Raw genomic sequence first — 24,943 nt, forward strand, 5'->3', positions numbered from 1 at the left:
ATGAAAGAGAGGAAGAAGTTTTCAAAATTGAAAGGAAGTAAGAACAGCCTAATTGAAAATGATAATTTTTGTTTAAATAATAATATGAATAATTTATATGGGTCAAATGATAATAACAAAAATTTGGAAGAAGAAAAAGAAGAGAGAGAGATAATATTTACTTCTAGGAATAACGATTGTTTAGTAGAAGTAGACTATAATAACATGATGAATAATATGAATAAGTATGAAAATACGATATTGAATAATAACCATAATAATAATAATAATAATAGGTGTAATAATTTTCCTAATTATGATCAGATTATTTATAATAATAATGTTTTAAATAATGGTCCTGTGAATAATATGATGAATAATAATATGATGAATAATGATATGATGAATAATGAAATGATGAATAATGATATGATGAACAATGATATGATGAATAATGATATGATGAATAATGATATGATGAATAATGATATGATGAATAATGATATGATAAATAATGATATGATGAACAGTAATATGATGAACAATAATATGATGAACAATAATATTATGAACACGAGTAATTTTTCAGAGTTAACAAATTATTCAACCAGTAATCAAGAACCTTTTATTCAAACACAAAATATGTATTTAAAGGACGCTAATAACAATTTAAACAATTGTTATGTTAATACAAGTATGTGTGATAGTATATGTAGTAACATGTCTAATAATGTTAATAATAACATGGTTGACAACATTACACTTGATCATTCTTGTATGAGCAACAATAGTAATGATCATAATAATAATAATAATTGTAACTATTATAATAATAATAATAATAATGATTATAGTAATAATTATTATAATAATGTAAAAGTACAAGAAGACCAAAAACAAGGGAAAATAGGAAATGGTAAAATATCTAATATGGAAAATATATTCAATATAAATGAACATAATAATATATATGGTGAGAGAATAAATTCAATAAATAATGTAAACAATACAAATAACTTTAAATATAATAATTATGTAAATATGGTTAATAATGATGATAATAATAATAATAATAATAATGAGAATTATCAAAATATGAAAAATGCAAATTTTAAAACTGTAACAAATATGAAATATTCTGAAAATTTATTAAATGATTCAAATGATATTAATGTTGTAAAAAATGACGTATCCCTATTTAATCATACACACGAAATGGTATCTAATCCATATAATAATAATAATAATAATAATTGTGGTAGTAGTAATAATATGAATCATAATAATTCAGTGGTAGAAAATATATCCTCTTTCGATAATGAAAATCATACTACTATATATCCACACAAAAATAAAAAAGAAAATTATAATAATCCCAATGATAATAATAATAATAATAATAACAAACAAGTATGCAATTTTAATAATCCCAGTTATAATTTTCCTGACCAAAATCATTTTAATTGTGATTTATCCAATAATAATAATTATGATCTTTTAACAAATAACTATAATAGTAATGTGAATAACGAATCATATAATGTAAGCACATGCAATAATAATAATCCTAATAATGATTTTAATCATACTAATACTACTACTACTAATAATAATAATAATAATAATTATAATATACATAATATAAATATAAAAGATATTAATGTGAATATAAAATTAGAAAATTATTTTAACGAGGTATTAAATAATAATAATAATAATAAGGAATATATAAATAATACTTATATGAATAAACACATTGAAACACAAAATATGAATATTCATTTAAATAATAATATGAAATCTTTAAATATAGATAATAATCATGAGCATATAAATTTTCCTATGATTGATACACAACCAAATCCACCACATATATTTAATAACATATTAAATAATAATAATAATAGTAATAATTTTGAATCAGATAATGTTATACCTAACATAAAAAATATTACTAGAAATAATATAACTGATGATTCGTCTGTTATGAGAAATTTATTAAATAATAATCAAGTGGATCATCAATTAGTAAATAATAATTATGTTAATAATGATATTAGAAAAATTGATAGAGAAGGAAATGTTAATCTTCAAAATATGCATAAAACAATGAGTGTTGTAACAAATGGTGTTACTAATACTGTAACGTCATCCCTAGGAAATGTCTTGGCAAATATAAAAACACCATCTCAACATATGAATAATATGAGTTATTTAGGAAATATGAATAAATATATGAATAAAAATGATGAACATCTATCTTTTAATAAAGAAGATAATATCATAGGTAATAATAATAATAATAATAATGATGAACATAAAAGAGACCATAATATTAATAGTAATGATAATAATAATGATGATTGTGGTAATAATAATAATATGAATCATCATAACAAGAATAACAAAATAAATAACAATTTTAATAATGATTGGATAAGAAAATTAAAAAATTTTGGTGCCTCCTCAGATAATGAAGACGAAAATGACGAGTTACCTATTAATGCTAATCATAATTATTATATTAATAATTTTTTATTAAATCAACGTTTTAATTTTAATAAAAATGATAATATAAGAGATCATAATAATAATAATAATAATAATAATAATAAACCGTCTGCTATAAATTTCATGTCGGAAGACAACAACAATAATAATAATAATAACAATAATAATAACAATAGTAATGATAATAATATGGATACTGCTATGAACAGCTTGAATATGCTCATCCTACCAAAAATTAAAGGAGTTCGTTTTGATAAATCTGGAAGAAGATGGGTAGCTAGCTGGAGCCAAAACGGAAATCAAAAGAGACAATATTTCCCTGTTAAGAAATTTGGTCAGGCACAAGCCAAATATTTAGCTATTTATGCAAGAATACAAGCTGTTAATTGCTTACAAAGGAAACCACATAAACCTAGGATGCCCAAAAGATTAAATGAAAAAAGAAAAGGATTATTAAATATGGAAGGAAAAGAAAAAAATGAACTTGATAATAATGAGTCTAATAATAATGAAAATAATTATATTAGTCAGAATGGTGAAGAAGATGAAGGTGGTGAAGATGATGATGTAGATGACGATGTAGATAACGATGTAGATGACGATGCAGATGACAATATTGAAGATACTTATAACGATTATGAAAATTGTGAAGATGAGGGAAATTATGTTCATATTGATAATAATGATGATGAACATTACGATATTACTAATAATGATATTAATAATGATAATTATAAAAACATCAATCAACAGCGTTGTGATAATGAATATGTAGAAATTTTAAATAATGAGACTCAAAATATAAAGAAGAAGATATGCACAGATATAAAAGATGAATATATGAAAAGTATAACAAATAATAATACACAAACAAAACACCAAGATATATCAAATGAGGCTACAAATATAATAAACACAAATAATGTAACTCATAGTAACCATATTGTAAATGATAATGCATGTCATGTAGTGTCTAGTAATCATTTGAAAAATATTACAGACGATGAAAAAAATGTTACAATAAATAACATCGATCAAAAAAAGAATCAGAGCAATGAATTTTTAAGGGAACGAAAAAACAAAAGAATGCACAATAATGATAACAACCCTTATGATAACAGTTTTAAAAGAACGTCAGTTGATTATAATCAACAATTAAATAAATCATCTGATGAAGAAAAGGAGATGTCTCAAATAAATTCTTTAAAATATAAATGTGAAGAAGAAAACGATCAAAATGGTGATAAGCATGAAAGCAAAGTTCTTGAACATGATACAAACAAATGTGAAATAATATTTATAAATTTAGAAAGTACTAAACAGAATGAAAACCTAAAAGATTTATCTTTAAATAATAATAATATATATAATGTGGACAATATAGATAATGTTTTATTAGATGAAATATTACGAGTACAAAATGCATGTAGAAAAAGAAAAAATAAAGAAATAAAATTAATTTTATTAAGTGAAGAAAATAAAATAAGATTGCATTTTGATGAAAAGGATGAAATTAATTATAAGAATGATATTGATACAATAAAAAAACTAGACGTTCATAAAAAAAATTTATTACTTGATAAATTAAAGGATTATTATAATAATCATACATTTTTAATAGAACAAGAATATAATGAATTTACCATGTCTCAAATTAATGATGAAGATACAAAAAGCATTAAGGAAGATGATATTATAGATTTTTATGATTGCCAAGATGATTATAATAATAGAAATGTGAATGAAAAAATTACAGAACATGATGCAAAAGATATAATAATAGATGAAGAAATAAAAAATTCTAAAAAACAAACTATTTGTGATAATGTAAATAAAGATGAATTAAATGAAACTATGATACATAATGAATTATTTCATTCTATTGAATTGGATATCAATGAGGATGATAAAAAGGAAGGGAACAAATTATTTACAAAAGATAACCTAAAAAAAAAGGAAGAAATAGAAGATAAAGAAAATAATGAATTCTTAGTAAAGGAACATTATTCTATTGAAAAAAGTACTGAGAATAATGTAGAAGAAGTTTCTATAACACAAAATATTGAAATAACCAATTCGTATGGTACTGAGGATTCTTTAAATGTAAATAATTTAGAAAATAATAAAAAAGACGATCGAAAAAAGAATATTACAAATAATAGTAATAATAATAATAATAATAATAAAAATAATGATGGTGATAAAGGTAGTTATAATTCAAATAATGCTATGCAAAAAAATCGTAGAAGATTTGAATATATGAAAAAACTAGATAATATGAAGAAAAGACAAAATAATTTAGATATCATGAGACATGTACAAAATTATCATATTAATAATAGTAAAGTAAATAAAAAAAAAAAAGTTTTAAAAAATGCATTAAATCCTATTAAAAGTAGAGTTATAAATGATGATAATGATGATGATACAAATAATAATTTATGTCCATCAGATGTATCAAATAACAATATGATAGATAATGATTTATCATTAAATATGAATTTTTCTGATAAGGATAAAAAGTCATACCCTTTTAAAGGGGCTAAAAATAAATTATCCTTTTTATATAATAAGAATAGTATAAATAATATTAAAAATAGTATGTTATTATTAAATGATATCAAGAGGATAGTAGATTCAGGGGCGAATAATTCAATCCTTAATAATTCCAATTTATTAAATATGGAAGATACAAATGGGGTCTCAAAAAAAGGTTCTTCCTTTTTAAAACAAGGAAATAATAAGAAAAAAGAAAATGATGAATTAAAAGGAAGTAGCAACATAAATAATAATAATAATAATAATAGTAGTAGTAGTAGTTGTAATAATACAAATTTGAAGGGAAATCTTACTGGAGAGAAAAAAACCTGCATGAAAAGTTATTTGGTGAATAGCAATAAAATCGAAAAATTTATTCAAAATAATATGATTGATGGATATCTTAATAAGAAATCATCCATTTTTAATATAAATAATGAAGACGAAAATGAGACAGGAAATAATTTTATGAAATATAATTCTAGTGAACATAATAAAAAAAATAATGTAGATATATTAAACGGAGAAAATAATATAAAATTGTGTGGTTTAGATAGGTTCCATAAAAATGATTTGATAAAAAATAAAAATGCTAATAAAAATAAAATGAAAACAATATTTAGTAAGAAAATAGGTTCTAATGAAAATGAGAAAAATCATAAGAATCTAATTGAAGATGAATATAAAGTAGTATCTGTTCAACAAAATGAAATGATAGATACAGATCAAAATTATTTTACAAATGTTGATGAAACAAATGTGGAACAAATTAATAGTACAATATTTTATAATAATAACAATAATAATAATAATAATAATAACAGTGGTAACTTACAGTTTACACTTACTAATCAAAATGAGATGAATTTATTTGAAGGGAAAAGAAATAATTTTGTCAACCCTTTTATAAAAAATATAATAAACAAGGATTATGAACAAAACTTTATAAATGAATATAACAATAATGTTAATGATAATAATAATAATAATAATAATAATTGCAATATACTTAATCATAATATGAACCCAATTAACGAAGAAGAAAATATAAATTATAATAATAGTATTGAATATAAACCACATGATCCAAATATATCAAATATATCAAATAATAGTGAAAAAACTACATCCTCATATATATATTCTACAAATGATAATAATTATAATTCCACATTTCATATGGATAAAATGACCTATGATAACCATAAGAATATAATGCATAATAAGAACTGCGATAAAAATATTATTATTGGCAACCATAATATGAATAATTCAAATAATAGTTGTGTACTTAATAATATAAGGAAAGATATAACTATTATGAATAACGAAAGAGCAAGGAATAGTAGTAATTTTGTTTTACAAACAAATATGGAAAATATAGATAATATAGATAATATGGATAATATAGATAATATAAATAATAACATAATTGATATCAGAAACAACAATTCTATGGATATATTATCTAATAATGAGGAATATATTTCTTCTCCTATGACAAACAATTTATCTTATAATGATATGGTTAATAATAATGTAATGTGTGAATATATAAAAAATGATGATATGAATGATATAGATAATATGTATAATATGAATAATATGGATAATATGAATGATACAGATAATATGAATAATATGAATCAAATGAATCATATCAATCATGTCAATCATGTCAATCATATGAATAACATAAGTGATGAAAATATAAACCTTATAAATATGGAAAACATACAAACCGAATTAACATCATCAAACAATAACGAATTAAACAATATTTATTCAAACGAATATATAAATAATTGTGTTAATACATATTCTAATAATTATTCAAATGAATGTAATAATAATTTTACAAATAATTATAAAAACAATTTTAATAATATATATTCAAATTCTTTCACACATAACCATCACAGTGATTATAATAACGAGATATTACATATGAACCTTATACAAAATAATGGAGTAGTTGATAAAATGAGAAATATGGATAATTATAGTTCATATAATGATTGTTATAATAATAAAGAAGAAAATCAACAGAGAAATAATTTAAGACAAAATTATAATACAAATAATGTAAATAATAATATATACAAACCTATCTATATGTAAACATAAAAAAATAAAATAAAATAAAACAAGTTATTACAAAGAGGAATATATTATGTGAAAATATATTTTTGCCTATTTTTTTGTATAGTGTATGTTTATAAATATACGTTATAAAAAATGCTTTCATCAAATTTTTTTTTTACTTTTTTGATAAAAGTATCATATTGTATGCAAAATATAAGATAATAAATAAATAAAAAAAAAAAAAATTAATTAAAAATAAAATTTTTTTTTAGCAATATTTTATATCTATATTTATATTATTATTTTAATCTTTTAAAAGTTTATAGAAATTTTTCCAATTATTTTTGGTATTTTATTATTTATAATTTTTTTTTTTTTTTTTTTCCTTTGCTTATAAAAAAAACTTTAACCTTTAATTTTTCTAAATTTTTAAAAAATCATCTTTTATTATTATCATTTTTTTAAAATATTTATATACAATATATTATACTAATAAACAACTTGTGTAATATAAAATAATTCAGCTTTTAAAAAATACGTGTTTAAAAATATGAATTTTTAGAAGGTTACAAATTAATTCACACATAAACATAAAAATATATACATAAAAATATATAAATAACAATATATACATAAAAATATATACATAAAAATATATACATAAAAATATATAAATAACAATATATACATAAAAATATATACATAAAAATATATAATAAAATACATATTATAAATATGTATCATATAGTTTCACTATTAATCATTTTGTGTTTCCAATTAATTTTATCAAGTGTAGATATTCACATGAGTATGGTGTCTTGTCTTCTATCTGTCAGTGCGTTTATTATTATAACATTTTTTACTTATGTAATAATATTGATATATCCTAAAATTTTTTTTTTTTTTCATATTAATGATTTATATTTTGTCATGTTTTATTATTATAATTAATGTATTTATTTTTTTTTTGAATATAATTAAGAACATGTGTAGAAATATCACTATCTGAATCTGAAGAATTACTTTCATATTGTTTATCTAAATATTCGTTATTATTGTTATTTGATTGATTTTTTTTTTTTTTTTTTAATTCTGATTTAATATATGTATTCAGAACATCCTTTAAGTTAGTATTAAACCATGGAAATAAAGGATGTTTATTTAAATTTAATGACTTATTAAATAATGTATCATAAACATTATCTTTATTTTTTAATATATCCATATGTTCATTTTTTATTTTCTCAATAATATTATAATCTAAATAACCACCATAATTATATAACTCATCATTTTTTATTTGTTCTTCAAGAAATCCATCTAATTTTTTAACAGTAACTTTTAAATTCTCTTTTAAATATAAAGAATAATTCTGTGTATTATCTAAATAAGAAAATTCAACTAAACAAATTCCTAAAGATTTACAATATACATTATCTTCTAATATTAAAACCCTTTTAACTTTTCCAAATTTCTCACAATGTTTTCTTATTACTATATCATTTATATAATATACTAAATTTAAAAGTAAAAGAAACTCTACCTTTTCATCATCCGAACATATATCTGTTGCTTCTTCAGTTGCTTGAGGGGCTCCAAACAATAAACAGGGTTCTACAAAAATAAAAAAAAAAAAAAAATACATACATACATACATACATAAATATATATGTATATATATATATATATTATCAGATATGGATTAAAACATTGTTTTATATATATATATATATTTTTATGTGTTCTTAAAATATTCAATTTATGAATAAGGAAAAAAAAATAATAATAATAAAATGAATTACCCTTTTTTGTATAAGTAGCTTTTCCTCCACATAATTTTTTGTATAAATTTCTTCGAGATTTATCAAACGATTGCTAATAAAATAAAAACGAAATACACATAATATAATTATTATATCATGTAAAATATTATAGACAATGGATTTATGTCATTTAAAATTTTTTTTTTTTTTTTTACTTCTTTTGGCTTTATAGGCTTTTCGACTTCCTTCTTTTTTTCTTCAATTTTTTTCTCAAAAGTGTCCTACAAAAAATTAATAAATATATAATATATAAATGTATACAAACTGTTATACCCATATATTTTCATTATATAAATATTTCTTTTATATGCTATATTATATGGACAAATTAGGTTACCAAATTATCTCCTTCTAAACCCTCATATAAATCTTCATCATCTTCATCGATCTTTAAAAAAAAAAAAAAAAAGAAAAATATATATATATATATATATATATAAACGAATGGACAATATTATAAACAAAAGATCAATATTGCATAATATATATATATATATATATATATAATATATATGTTCATTTATTTGATTATCATTTAATTATTTTCTAAATATACCTCTGAATAATTCATTTGGAAAGGGAATTAGAAATATCCTTATGAACTCATTTACAATTTATTTAAAATTATAATCTAATATAAATACATATCTTATGATTACAAATAAGAATATATTATGTGGAATTTGTATGAAAACATAAAAATTGCAATGTTTTTTAAAAAAAAAAAAAAAAAAAAGAAAATGAAATAATATATATATATATAATAATATATATATTATATATTTTTTTTATTTTTGAATTATTATTTTTAATTTTTTTTTTTTTTTTTTTTTTCTAAATAAAAAAATATTTTTGTTTCTCTTTTATTAATACATAAAAGGTAATAATAATGTACGTATATAAAAATATATAATATGATCTATAATAATATTTTATATGTACATTTCTCCAAATGTTTACAATATAATAATGATACCTATTTTCTAAGTAGGCTTTTATCCATATTATTCACGATTAAAAAAATAAATGAATATATATATAAATATATTTACATATATATATTATATATATATATGTGGAAGTTTTTTAATATATATATCATGAAATGAATAAATCGTTAAACTAATAAATAAATAAATATATAATATATATATATAATATTATGGCATTATTTTATAAAATTTGATTTTTTTTTTAAATGGTATAAATAAATTTACTATATAATAAATATATTTCCTACGCATATATTTTATTTTATTAATGGATAAATTTAATACATATAAAAATAATTTTATAAAATAAAATATTTTATAGTATATATTAAAATTCATAGTAATATATACATAAATATATGTATACATATATATATATTTATATTTATTTATAGTTCTTTATTCTCCTTTTATAATACGAATTTCCATTTTAAAAATTGGAACTTTTGTAATAGTTCGACATTATAACTTCCCAATATATATTTATTATATATATATATATATTTTTTTTTTTTTTTTTTTTGTTTTATTTTAATATGGCTAATACTTGGAGATGTGATGGATGCTTAGTCGAAAATTCAGACGATGCATTAGAATGTGTTTGTTGCATGCAGAAAAGAAGCATAATTAATGATGAAAAAAATGGTGACGTGAATATTAATGGAAATACAAATAATGATGGGTTGTTAATAAATATAGATTCAAATAAAAAAAATGAAGATGAGACAGTTGCTGAAAATAAAATAAATGAAGATAAGGAAAATACTTCTAGAATTGATATTATAGGAGGAGGTGGTTTTATTCCTTCAATTAAAGCAACTAATAATACAAATAATAAATCTAGAAGTATTTTTTTAAATAATGTTTCAAATAGTAATGAAACTGAAACAACTACCATGACTAATGATGATAATAATTTACATATCAATTCAAAAAAAAATAATTTTTCTGATAAAGAACAAAAGGAAAGTAAGCATAGTTTAGATTCATCTAATAAAAATGTTAGTCTTAAATCTAAAAAAAAAAAAAAATATGATAAAAATGATAAAGGTATATCAAAAAGGGTACAACCAACCCGAAAGTGTACAAAAAAAAAAATTAATTACAAAACATGATTTAAAAAAAAAAAATAACATGAAATGAAAATGAAATATATGTCAATTTTTTTTTTTTTTTTTTAATTATATGCACATGAAAATAATAAATATAAATATATATATATATATGTGTATACTTGTGTATACCAAATTAAAGACGCTTTTTCTGTTTTTTTTTTTTTTTTTTTTTTTTTAAATAATATATTATAAATTTAGTACACGAATTATTTGATCCTTTTATTTATTTGTTATGTATATATTATAATATATATATATAATGACCTTTTTGTGTATTTGTTAAAAATATAACTCTCTTTTTTATTATACAAATGAAAAAATGAAGGTGTTCATAAAACCTTATGAATTTAATAATGGTTGTTCTTGAATATGTTTTTTAATTTATTTTATTTTATTTTTTTAATTGTCAATGCATTAATTTTATTTCAATAAATACATTTACATATTATAAATAACATGTTGGGGTTGTCATAATATTAAATATATTATTCCATCATATGATTTAATAAAATAAAATTGATGAAAATAATTAATAGTAACAAATACAATATGAATAAATAAATAAATATATATATATATATATATATATATATATATGTATGTATATTTTTGTAGTTATTTTCATTTGTTTTAATATATGCAATTCCTTTTTGTGTTCGTCCTGTTTTTCATATATTTGTATTATCATCATAGTCTGAACTTTTGGAAGGGGGTTTTTTATTATGGTAAATATTTTTTATAATTTGAAAGTTGGATTCTCTTGGTACTTCTATAGGCTTAAATGTGTCAATAAAAAAATTCAATATATAATAATTACTTCCTACGTATGATACTAAAGATGGTAATAAAAATAAACCAAGTACATAAATTATTTTAGCTCTTTTATCATTCATATTTTTCTTATTGGGTTTATGAAAACCGCTATAAAAGAAACCCATTTTTTTAAAAATAAAACAAAAACAAATTAAATTATAAATATAAAAATATATATATATATAAAATAAAATAAAATAATAAAAGGAAAAATATAATTTCATATTTTAAATTATTTCTTTTTCTTACAAATGAATATGTATATATATATATATATATATATATATATATATATTAATGTGTACTACCTATTCGAAAATATTGCAAAGGCAAAAAATTAAAAATAATATATATATATAATATATATATTATCATATTTATATTATTATTTCATTTTTTTTAAGAGGTGTAATTTATACTTGAAACAGTTTGTATTCCGCCACCTCCAACAAAAAAAAAAAAAAAAAAAAAAAAAAAAAAGAAATATCTTAAAGTAAATATATATTATATATTCGAAAGATCACATATTATATATTACAAAAATATATATATATATATTTTTTTTTTTTGTGTATTCAAGACAGTTATTCATTTAATATATATATGCATATATTTATATATATATATAATTTATTTTAATTTTTTTTTTTTTAATGCTTCATAATATATTACATGTTTATTATATAAAATATAACATTTCCTCAATTTGTAATGGATGCCGAACTGACGTACCAGTTGATTAAACATACCCTTGAGGAACTTGAAAAATCTAAAGAATACATAAAAAATGAATTAACAAATAAGAGAGAACAAAATAATGAAAAGGAAGAAAACCAAACTTATGATGATATTTTTAACAAATCAAATAATTTTAAAAAAGATGACAAAAAGATTGATTATGAATCCATCTTAGATTGTGTTATAAAACAAATTGATCATTATGAGAAATTACTAGATAAAAATCAGTTAAATAATAAAACTGATGATAATATTAATAATGATAATAGGAAATATAATAATCTCTTTGATGATAATAATAATAATAATATATCTAATGAAGATGTAGAACAATATAAGATACGTGATTTTTTTGAAGATTATAAAGAAAATGAAAAAATTACATTTAATAAATATAAATTAAATAAAAAAGTTATAGTTGGTCATACAACAGAAGGGAATTCTATTGTTATAAACAATGATAATTTTCTTAAACTATTTAAAAATTCAGATATAATAAATAATTCATTTAATAAAAGTAATACAACAAATATGTTTAATATAAGCAAAAATATAAATGAAGATAAATTAAACCAAGACAAATTAAATGCAAATGTGGATAATAATTATTTAAGTGATATGTCATGTTCTACCTCTAGTGTAATATCATTAAATAGTTTTATTAAAAAAGAAAAGAATGAGAGAATTTATAAAAATAAAGAAGCATATGTAAAACATAAATATGATGATAATTCATTTATTTCTCATAAGTTAAATTATTGTAGTGATTGCTCCTCATCCTCTTTAAGTTGGCATAACCAAGAATATGATGACCTTTTTTATTATTCTAATTTATTGAAAGAGGATAAAAACTTAAAAAATAAAATAAATACAAATAAAAAGAAAAATCATACCAATGATAATAATAAGAAACATATTAGTGATAACCATAATTATCATAATGATGGCGATTGTAACTTGGAATTATTCAAGAATAAACAACAAAATCATAATGCATCTCCATTTTTTAAATATATATATTTTAAATATATAAATAAGGATAAAAATAACTTCTATCCTGTATTTATTAATAATAAAAATGGAAAAAAAAAAATATGGAACCTAAAAAGTCTAAACAAATATCAACATGTAGATACAAGTGAATCAAATAACAAGTATGAATTAGATACACAACTATTTAGTTATAAATCTCATAAATATCTTTCTTCAGTGGATGACAATTCTAAAAAAAAAAAAAAAAAATTATCTTCAAAGAATACTCAAAATATAGATAGCCTCAAGAAGTACCGTTTTGACGTAGACGAAATGAACTAGTAAAAATAAAATAAAATAAAATAATATATAAATAAATAAATATATATATATATATATATATATACATATATATATGATTGTGTAATTTCATTTTATATTTATTTATGTACATGTAACATATTTCTCCTTTTTTATTTTTCTTCTCAATAATTTCCAGTTCTATAGATAAAATTGTTCATCAAATAGAACAAATACATAACACTGAAAAATCAGACAAAAAAAAAACAAATTACAACGAGCATTTTATGAATTTTATTAAGAAAAATAAGGAGTATCTTAAAAAGGAAAAGTAAAAATTTAATTATATTTCAGAAATATAAAATATGTGGATATTTTATAATATGTATATATATAAATATATATATATATATATATATATATATATATATATATATATATATATATATATATATGTTATTTTTATTTTTTATTTTTCTTTTAGCAATTTTGCTTTTAAAAAGTTGTGTGAAACAGACAAAATAAAGTAGGACAAAAATAAAAATAAAAATATACAACATATATTATATATTATATATAATATAAAATAATAAATAATCATACATACTTTGAATTAACATATTGTGTATCTATATACATATATACATTTTACTGGCAAATTTTTTTATTTATAATTTTATAGGCTGAAAGTAAAAATTATAGGAACCGATGGAAAAATAATAAAAAACAGAAGTCTCGATAATGTTGTTATAAATAAGGTTATATATTATTATACATAAATAAATATATATATATATATATATATATATATATATATATATATGTGAATATTCATGTTTATATTTTTATAGAATAAAACATTTGGTGATTTGGCACTTAAATTAGGACATACGTTTAAATTGTCTGATGATAAAATTGAAAATATAAAAATGTTTTTTGACGGAGATTTATGTGATAAAAATATGTCTTTTGGTAAGTTTTAATTTATAACAAATATTTATAATATATATATATATATATATATATATATATATATATTTATTTATTTATTTATATATTTATTATATAGATAATAACGAACTTGGATTAGAAGATGGTTATCAAATTGATGTAAAATTCCCCTTAACTGACGTAATGATATACATATTTAAATTATTTATTATTTATTATATTTTTCATTTTATATTTATTTATTTATTTTTTATTTTTTTGTAGGATATTCCTTGTACTGTTGACGAATCAAATCTTAGTGATGATTCATATATTCTATTTTTACCAGATTCTTATGTTATTGATTGAAAATTAAATATAAATATTATATTAATTCTTGAATTTTTTTTTTTTTTTTTTTTAATTCCTAATAATGTTTAATTATGAAATATATAATGTTTTAATTAATTTTATAACAAAAAAAAAATAATAATAATAATAATAATAAAATGATATATTTATAAACAAATAACATATACACATAACGATTAACAAAAAAAATAATAATAATAAAATAATATATATGTATATTAAATATATAATATATATATTTTTTAATTAATTCAAATATTACTGACAAAAAAAAGTAAGGATTAAAAAAAATGATATTAAAAAAAAAAATATATATATATAATCCATATTAGTCATATTACTCATTTTTAATTTATTTTATATTTTTTTATTTTAAAAATCCATTGGCTCGTCTTGCCATGACTGAAGTAATTTTTCATTGAATGTATTTTTTTTTGTGTATTTCGAAACTTTTAAAATACCTAAGAATGCATACTTACAATTAGTAATATTTTGAATATTCTGTGTAAATAAAATATGATCATCTGGTATTATTTCTTTATATTTTATTTTATATTTTTGTTTATTAATTTCTAATATAGTATGTAAACTTGTTTTTTCTTTTAAAAGATGTAGAACATGTTTCATAATTTCTTCAGGTTTTAAATCTACATCTTCTAAAACCAATTTTATAAATTTCTTATTATTATCAATATTTTTTATAGTATTTAAATTTTCTAATTTATCTTTGTAATAAATATTTAATCCTCTTAATGATATCATATGTTCGTCTCTTGTATCATTGTTCAAATTTCCTTTCTCTTCATATGCATTTACATTTTCATTATTTAATACGTTCTCCTTCATTTTATGAAAAAAAATATAAAAATATATCACACAATATTTAATATATATATATATTAATTTTTTTATCTTTAATAATTTTTTAATATAAAGTATACTCACAAAAATAAAATGGTACGAATATTAAGTCTTAATTATTTTCTCTTTTTTTTATATTAATAAAATATATATATATATAATATATATATATATATTTTTATATATAGAAATCCAAATGAAAAAAAAAAAAAAAAAAAAAAAAGAAAAAAGAAAAAAGAAAAAAGAAAATTGTTCTAAAAATTATACTATATTATATTAAATATATAAAAAAAAATACATCAATTTTATGATAACATATTTTATGAATATACAATTTTTTTTTTTTTTTTATAAAAAAATGGGTGGTATATTTAATATATTATATATATATACAATATATTATTATTATACTTTATATTTTTCTTCAATATAATTGTAAATATATAGAATAAAATTATATAATATGTATATAAATATATGTATATTATAATTATATATAATAATAATATATTGTACACTTATTTAAATATATTTATTGGGGTATCAATTTATTTTTATAATATAATATAATATATAATAGCTCTTTAATAATATATATATATATATATATAATATTTATTTATGAAAAGGGCTTAAAGTGTATTAAATTTGTATAGAGATAAGAGTTTATAAAAAAAGAACTACTACTATAAGAAAAAATAAAATGATATATATATATGAATTTAATTTATATATTATATATTTGTATATATAAAATAATACAAGTAAATATTTATTTATATATATTAAAAAGGAATATATATATATATATACAATAATATAAATATATTTAAATATTATAAAAAACAGATATATATTATAACAATATATTATAATATATAATATTTAATTTTATATTCCACATATATATATATATTATTATAATATAATAAATATATATTATTTATGTATATATTATAATTTAGCATAAAAAAAAATAAGCTTATATATTTTATTTATATTTAATATCCCAAAAAAATAAAAACATTAAAATATTGTACTATAAAAATAATTATATATATATATACATAATATATAATAATAATAATAATAAAAATATTGTAACAATAAATAAATATGTATATAAAAATTATATAACAATATTATACTAATTTTTTTTATATAAAATATATATATGTAAAATTTAAGTTTATATATATAATATATTATTATATATAAAATATATTAAGTAATTTTTTTATTAAAAAAAAAAAAAAAAATTATAAATAAGATAAAATAAAATAAAAAAAATTAAACGAAAATAATTTTTTATAAAATTATAATATATTAATATTTTAGAAACCCTTGTTTCTTTTCTTATTTTTATATTAAAAATATATAAAAGGAAACTTTTTGTATTTTAAACATTTTTAAATCTCTAAAAAGAAAAAAATGGTAATTTAACAAATAATAATAAAAACTAAATAAATCTATAAAAATATATGAAAATATGTATATGTTTATTTTATTATTAAGAGAAAAAATATATATATATATATTATATATATGTTTATGTTAATATTTATAAACAAAAAAATATAGGATTAAAATAAATTGTTATATTAAAATATATATATATTATATGTGATTGGAAAATATATATTTGTATAACTATAATATATATTGAGTATTAAAATTGTGTTACGTATATATACAAATAGTATTATATTATATATATATATATATAATAATACCTATATTATATTTTATTATATTATTGTTACGTCATATATTTTAAAAATATATATATATACATATGTTTATATGTATAATATATTATAATGTGCTTTTTTATTTACTCATTTATTTTATTTTATTTTATTTTATTTTATTTTTTTTTTTTTTTATTTTTTTTCAGGAGGATGCTAATAAGCCCAAGAAGAGAACCTTTCGTACCTTTCAATATAGAGGTGTTGATTTAGATAAGTTATTAGATTTAAGTCAAGATGAACTTATAAAATTATTTAAAGCAAGACAAAGAAGAAAGTTTCAAAGAGGAATAAGTAAGAAAGCAAAATCACTTTTAAAAAAAATTAGAAAATCAAAAAAAAATTGTGAACCAGGAGAAAAACCAAATCCTGTTCCTACACATTTAAGAAATATGACAATCATACCAGAAATGGTAGGATCTATTGTTGCTGTACATAATGGTAAACAATACACAAATGTTGAAATAAAACCAGAAATGATTGGTTATTATCTTGGAGAATTTTCAATTACATATAAACACACAAGACATGGAAAACCAGGTATTGGAGCTACACATTCATCTCGTTTCATTCCATTGAAATAAAGAAAAAAATTAAATAAAAATAAAAATATATATATATTAACACCCACACACATATATATATATATATATATATATATATATATGATCAACATATTTAATAGTAATATATAAAGTTGGAATTATATAACAAGGAATGTTTCAAAGATATATATATATATATATTTTTATATTTACATTTTTATTTATTTATTATTTTTTTTTTTTTTTTTTTTTTTTTTTAATATTTTTTCATAACGTTTTCAAAAATAACTATAAGTTTATAAAAAAAACATTTTATATATAAATGAATTCAATGCTTTGAATTATAATAAACAATTAAAAAAAAAAAAAAAAAATATTTATAAATAAATAAATAAATAAATATATATATATATATATATTTTTATTTATTACATTACACGAATAAGGTGCAAATTTTGTTCTTCCTCATTGTGGGTGTTGTTTCCGTTTCACGTTTTTTTTTAAAACTCAAAAAATTTTTTAAAGATGAAAAAAGAGACGTTTCCTTCAACCAATTCATTTTACTTGGGTCATTATAAAAGTCATGTGATTTATAAGAATTATTTTTATCAAAATTATAATAATAAATATTTGAATAAAATTTTAAATTATCACATATATGATTATTTATTAAAATTATTTCATAAAATATATGATTTATCATATAGAGTTGTTTCTTGTTTAATTTATTCATATTTATTTTATACTTATTAGGGATACACTCCTTTATATTAAATAAAGTTTTTTTTTTTTTTTCAACATCATCATCCTTTATAATTATATCGCCTTTTTTATTATCTTCAATAGGATTAATAATAATATTATTATCAAATTCATGTAGACTTCTTTTTTTTGTTTTTTTAATAATCGAATATTCTTCGTCTTGTTCATATGTATCGTTTAAAAATATAGAATTCATTTTTAGCATATCCATAATTTTTTCTTTATCAAAATTATCTAACAAATTATCATAACAAAAGAAATCTTTTTTAAAATCCATAATCATAAATAGAGAAGACGAAATAAACATGGCTTCATATAATTCATTTTTAAAATAATTTAATATATCATATACAACACTTAAAATATTAATAGATATATTATATGAAGTTAGACATCCAATACGTAATAATTTTTTCAAAAAGGAAAGAATATAATATATAGGTATCATTTTATTTTTTATAGATAAATGAATAATTTTTAAAAAGTGTGTATCATCATAATAAAAACTAGCAGGAGTTATTAATTCATATAATCTTTTATAATAATCTGTATACATATTATTATTTAATTTGTTTTTATCATTAAAAATATTACTATCATTAGTGGTATTATCATCACTTATAGTATTATTATTACTTTTTTCACTTTTATTATCATCATCATCATCCATATTATTATCTTCTTCTTTTAAATTTTCATTATTAATATTATTTGATGATACATTTAATTTCTCCTTTTGCTCTTCATCAGATATGGGTTCCTCTTTTATCATGACATCATTTATTAAACTATCAGATTTTCGATTTTCTAATTTTGTTATATATATATTAGTATAATTATTTTCATTTATAACATTTCCTACATTTAATTCTGTTAGGATGTGGAATATACCTGGTAATGCAGCTAGCGAAATATATAAATTTGATGACTTATAAAATGAAATATTAAAAAAGTCAATTAAATAATATGGATTATTTGTATATGGAAATACATATACTGGTATATAATGTAATAATTGTAATATCATGATATATTTATGTATATGTGTTGTTATAAAATAAAACCAACAACTTGAATATATATTACAATATAATTTATCATCTATATGTATATTTATAAATAAATTATTTTTTCTTTCTTTTATTTTATTCGTAATTTTTTCTTTCGTATTTTTTAATAACATATCATCAGAAAAATCCATATCACTATTAATATTATTTATTAAATTTACATCTTTTAAAAAATCTTCTTCATCTGATTTATTTTCATCATCTGAACTTGAAGATAAATGTTTAATACTACCACTATCATCACTATTATAATTTTCAAATATATTTTTTTTTTTTTCTACTTCATTTTTTTTAATACCATAGGAATTATTTAATTCACAAAAATAATACCTATTATTGATATTTACACGTGAATTATTATTATTATTATTATTATTATTATGATTATGTGTTTTTTTTCTTTTTCTTGATACATCCTCTTGATCATCTAAGAACAAATCGTGTTTTTTAAATCTTTTCATATATTTTTTTTTTTTTTTTTTTTTTTCATTTGTATTAAGACGTTGTACTTTTTTATATGGTTTAATTGAATTTATTAGGATTATAAAAATAAACAGATTGATATTATGGTTATCCTTTCGAAATTTTAAATTATAATCTTTTTGTACGTCTACTACATTATTAATATTATCATTATTATTATTTTTATTATTATTATTATTATTATTGTTATTATTATTGTTGTTATTTTTCTTGTGCATATCATCATCATTATTATGGATGCCATCCTTTTTTTTTTTATTCGAATCTACATATTTATTTTCAATACATAAGCCATTATATATACATAAGAAAAAATAATCCAGGTCATAGTAAAAACATATATAGCTTTTACATATATGTTTTATAGTATGGATACTTATGTGTTCTATATTTAAAAGTTCAATAATAATTCGTCTATATAATTTTATAGGAAAGTATTTTTTTTTATCCTCATGCTCAACTACCTTATTTGAATTATTATCATATTCATTTATATTATCACTCATATATAAATTATTAGAATAGTTACTATTACTATTACTATTACTATTATTATTATTATTATTATTATTATTATCGTCCTCATTTTTTTTCATTAACTTTTCATATATCTTTAATTCAAACTGTAAGGATCCAAATAAAATGGAAAGACTTTTCTTAACAAATATTTCGTCATCATTTTTTAATAACTGAAATAATAAATTTAAAAATTTCTCAAAACAATCATCTAACCATTCATCATATTTGTTATATCCTTTTTTATTTCTTGGAATATCAAATATTATTGAATCCTTTCTAAAAAAATATTTTAATTTTTCATCTAAATTATTTATGTGACGACCATTAATATTATTATTATCATTATTTTCTTCTTCAGCGTTTGAAGAATATAATAACATTCTCTTCAACCTTTCTTTATATATTAATAAAAAAAGCTTCGTCAAATTACTTATAATATATTTCCTATTATGAGATTCTTGTATTAACTTAAATAACAAGCATATCTCGTTTGTCGCAGATGATGATGTTGATGAGGAAACAACTGAAGAGTGTTTCTTTTTTGTTTCCATATTTTAAATTGAAACATAAATAAAGAAAATATAACAATAATAAAAAATAAAATAAAACAAAATAAAAAGAGGGGCTAATTTATTGTTATTATTTTATTTTGTTTTATTTTTTTGATTTGCCCTCATTAAATATTTTATATATTCATAAAAATATTATAAAATCATAACAACATAAATAATATATAATATTTATGTATATTATTTTATTTTTTTAAAAAAATATTGACTAAAAAGAGAAAAAAAAAACAACGTCAAACTGTTATATTATATATATATGTAATATATTATATATGTATATAATATATTAATATTAAAAAATAAAACATATATAAAATATGCCTAATATATATATTATATATATATATGTATACATTTTTTTTTTTTTTATTCATATATAATTTTAAGGAACAAAAAGAAAAGAGTGTTATCATTAAATGATATAGAAAATAATAATATGGAATACTAAAAAAAATTGTAAAACATTTAATTGTTCAAAAATATTTATATAAATATTTTTTTTTAAATATTATTAAAAATGCGTTATTAAAAAAAAAAAAAAGAAAAAAAAAACAAAGTTTAAAAAATAAAACAAATTAGAAAATATAAAAAAAAAAAAAAATAAAAACAATAAAAAAATAAAAAATAAATTTTAAAAATGTTCAATAATAATACCGAAATAAATAACAACTTTTTTAAAAATTGTATATAATAAAATAAAATCATATGATTAGCATTTTATAGCAATCATATATAAAATATATAATATAATAAATTTGTAGTATATAAAAAAAAAAAAAATAAATAAAAAGGGAATTTTTTTTTTCTTCTTAATTAAATGTGACCATAAAAATATAGACAATACATAAATATATATATATATATATATATATGTTGTTTCTATATGCAGCTTTTCTTTCTCCGTTAAGAAGATGGAATATATTCTCATTCTTGTCATGTATGTATTATATATATATATGTATATACTTTTAATTATACTTTAATTAGATACTCTTTTTCTTCGCTTGTTCCAAGATTTAAGTGCCTACTTTTTTTTTTTTTGTTTTGCAGTGAATCATGTGATTGTCTTAAATCTTCCAAGCATAAACGTGCGTCTAGCTGAGCTAAATAATCTCCAATAGTCCACATAAAAGAAAAAGAAAAAAATATTAAAGAATATATTGATGAACAAAATAAAAGCCCAACTTTTTTATCTTGCACCATAAACTGTAAAAATTTTGATGCTCTATGTATAGTTACAACATGAGGAGAATGTAATATATCTATTAATAAAAATGTTATTAACATTGTCATAATTATATTATTAACAATTAATAATACTATTGTTGATCGTATGAACGTAGCGTTTTCTTTTATAACTCCAAGACAACCTACTAAACATATCAATAAAATTATTACTGCATATAATGAACATATTATTAATAGATTACATGTAGTCTTCTGTTTATATTCTATAAACCCAAATACTAATACAAGAACTGAATATATTATAGGAATCAAGTACAGTATGAATGCTGCCACTCTTGTTGATAAACATTTTATAGATGTCATTTTCTAAAATATTTATAAATCAAATAAAACAAAAATATGAAAAATAAATTTGTAAATACATATATACATATATATATATATATATATATTAAAAAAGAGAAACATAAATTATGTTATTATTTAAATTGAAGTATATATAAAGTATAATTACATATATATTTTATACATCATGAAAAAAAAATATATATGTATTTAATGGCTTCTAATAAGCCATAATATTATCTATTTATTAAGCAGAATACATTAATATGATACTCTTTATAATTCCTTTAAAAGAATAATAAAAAAAAAAAAAAAAAAAAAAAAAAAAATGAAAAATAAATTGAAACATTATATATATATATATATATATATATATATTTATATGTATATATTTAAAAGGAGAAAAAAAGTCAAATATTCAATTGTCTATAACAGAACAAGAATTATTCGTATAAAATAGTACACTTCATTATATGTAATATAATGAGTCTTCTATTTTTAGATATACACATATATATCAAAAAAACAAATAATATGTTATAAAATACGTTATTATATATATTGAAATGGAATTATAAATAAATAAATATATATATATATATATATATATATATTTCAACCTTCCAAATGCGAATAATATATATAGGCTAGGTTTTAAATTTGTTAGTACATTAATGCAATAAATAAAAAAAGCAACATAAGAATAAATATAAATATATGCATATATTTATGTAGTTAGTAGGAGTGCATAATTCTATTAACATCTTTATAATATATGTACAGTTACTATATATGTGTGTATTATTATTTTTTTTTTTATATTGAAAGAAAATGTAATTATATATACATGTGCAACCCAAAAAAATATATACATATACATATATATTTTATAATATTAGCCTACCTGCCTATAAAACTTTCTCGTTTTTTTTGTCCTTATGTTGATTTGTTTTATTCATTTCTAAAAGTACGAATTCTGTTTATTATTGACCTACGATAATTTTTTGTTCTCTTGAAAAACAGGTCAAATAAAAAGGAGTGTATAAACAAAGACAAGGTGTATATATATATATATATATATATATATATATATATATATTTATGTATATATTATATTTGCTTTTATCTTATTTTATTATTATATTTCCTTTAATATTTCAGTAACGTAATAAATTTTTGCCTGAACAAATGAATCATTCACCATCCAAAAAAATAAAACAAACAAAAAAATAAATTATATATATATATATATAATATTTTATAAGTTAAAAAATATAAAAAGTATTAACTCAAATATATATATATATATATATATTTTTTTTTTTTTTTTTTTCTTGTTTCTTTTTGTTGGGTGTATTTTATTAGTCTACATAATATTTAATAAAAATTATTTTTTACTTTTTTATTATTAATGTGCGCTTGTAGTGCATTATCTTCAAAAATATTCTGGAGTACCTTTATAAATGTATAGTAAAAAAAAAAATGAGATAAATGGGTTGGTCTAAATATTTTTTAAATTTATATAATAATGATATATAAAAACGGTAGCGAAGTTTTAATACATATATATGTATATTATTAAAATACATAATATATATTTTTTTTTTTATATATAAGATGTCTAGAGACATGTATTAATATTTTTAAAGAATTTTTTTTTTTTTTTTTTTTTTTTTTTTTGAACT

At 17.8% G+C, this 24,943-nt stretch overlaps 9 protein-coding genes across 9 annotated transcripts; 4 read left to right on the forward strand and 5 right to left on the reverse strand.

Annotated features, from left to right (window-relative positions):
- Positions 1 to 7,149, forward strand: PADL01_1316100 (transcription factor with AP2 domain(s); the record flags this gene model as incomplete). Its single annotated transcript, XM_028683698.1, has 1 exon — positions 1 to 7,149. The coding sequence occupies one exon, from the start codon at positions 1 to 3 to the stop codon at positions 7,147 to 7,149; it is 7,149 nt and encodes a 2,382-aa protein (XP_028539850.1).
- Positions 7,150 to 8,041: 892 nt separating this feature from the next.
- On the reverse strand, positions 8,042 to 9,507 carry PADL01_1316200 (conserved Plasmodium protein, unknown function; the record flags this gene model as incomplete). The annotated part of the gene is made up of 5 exons (XM_028683699.1): positions 8,042 to 8,727; positions 8,916 to 8,988; positions 9,092 to 9,157; positions 9,274 to 9,324; positions 9,493 to 9,507. The coding sequence occupies 5 exons, from the start codon at positions 9,505 to 9,507 to the stop codon at positions 8,042 to 8,044; spliced, it is 891 nt and encodes a 296-aa protein (XP_028539851.1).
- Positions 9,508 to 10,464: 957 nt separating this feature from the next.
- Positions 10,465 to 11,043, forward strand: PADL01_1316300 (conserved Plasmodium protein, unknown function; the record flags this gene model as incomplete). Its single annotated transcript, XM_028683700.1, has 1 exon — positions 10,465 to 11,043. The coding sequence occupies one exon, from the start codon at positions 10,465 to 10,467 to the stop codon at positions 11,041 to 11,043; it is 579 nt and encodes a 192-aa protein (XP_028539852.1).
- A 668-nt stretch (positions 11,044 to 11,711) lies between these two features.
- Positions 11,712 to 11,981, reverse strand: PADL01_1316400 (conserved Plasmodium protein, unknown function; the record flags this gene model as incomplete). The annotated part of the gene is made up of 1 exon (XM_028683701.1): positions 11,712 to 11,981. One exon carries the CDS (start codon positions 11,979 to 11,981, stop codon positions 11,712 to 11,714), a length of 270 nt encoding a protein of 89 aa, XP_028539853.1.
- A 586-nt stretch (positions 11,982 to 12,567) lies between these two features.
- Positions 12,568 to 15,165, forward strand: PADL01_1316500 (conserved Plasmodium protein, unknown function; the record flags this gene model as incomplete). The annotated part of the gene is made up of 7 exons (XM_028683702.1): positions 12,568 to 13,907; positions 14,066 to 14,197; positions 14,351 to 14,392; positions 14,549 to 14,624; positions 14,718 to 14,838; positions 14,936 to 14,997; positions 15,082 to 15,165. The coding sequence occupies 7 exons, from the start codon at positions 12,568 to 12,570 to the stop codon at positions 15,163 to 15,165; spliced, it is 1,857 nt and encodes a 618-aa protein (XP_028539854.1).
- Positions 15,166 to 15,540: 375 nt separating this feature from the next.
- PADL01_1316600 (conserved Plasmodium protein, unknown function) lies at positions 15,541 to 16,014 on the reverse strand (the record flags this gene model as incomplete). Its single annotated transcript, XM_028683704.1, has 1 exon — positions 15,541 to 16,014. The coding sequence occupies one exon, from the start codon at positions 16,012 to 16,014 to the stop codon at positions 15,541 to 15,543; it is 474 nt and encodes a 157-aa protein (XP_028539855.1).
- Positions 16,015 to 17,460: 1,446 nt separating this feature from the next.
- On the forward strand, positions 17,461 to 18,361 carry PADL01_1316700 (40S ribosomal protein S19; the record flags this gene model as incomplete). Its single annotated transcript, XM_028683705.1, has 2 exons — positions 17,461 to 17,463; positions 17,927 to 18,361. The coding sequence occupies 2 exons, from the start codon at positions 17,461 to 17,463 to the stop codon at positions 18,359 to 18,361; spliced, it is 438 nt and encodes a 145-aa protein (XP_028539856.1).
- A 394-nt stretch (positions 18,362 to 18,755) lies between these two features.
- Positions 18,756 to 21,707, reverse strand: PADL01_1316800 (small ribosomal subunit nuclear export protein, putative; the record flags this gene model as incomplete). The annotated part of the gene is made up of 1 exon (XM_028683706.1): positions 18,756 to 21,707. One exon carries the CDS (start codon positions 21,705 to 21,707, stop codon positions 18,756 to 18,758), a length of 2,952 nt encoding a protein of 983 aa, XP_028539857.1.
- A 990-nt stretch (positions 21,708 to 22,697) lies between these two features.
- PADL01_1316900 (conserved Plasmodium membrane protein, unknown function) lies at positions 22,698 to 23,276 on the reverse strand (the record flags this gene model as incomplete). Its single annotated transcript, XM_028683707.1, has 1 exon — positions 22,698 to 23,276. One exon carries the CDS (start codon positions 23,274 to 23,276, stop codon positions 22,698 to 22,700), a length of 579 nt encoding a protein of 192 aa, XP_028539858.1.
- Positions 23,277 to 24,943: the final 1,667 nt, after the last annotated feature.

Source organism: Plasmodium sp. gorilla clade G2 (genome assembly GCF_900097015.1).
Source record: "Plasmodium sp. gorilla clade G2 genome assembly, chromosome: 13".
Lineage (NCBI taxonomy): Eukaryota > Apicomplexa > Aconoidasida > Haemosporida > Plasmodiidae > Plasmodium > Plasmodium adleri (nom. inval.).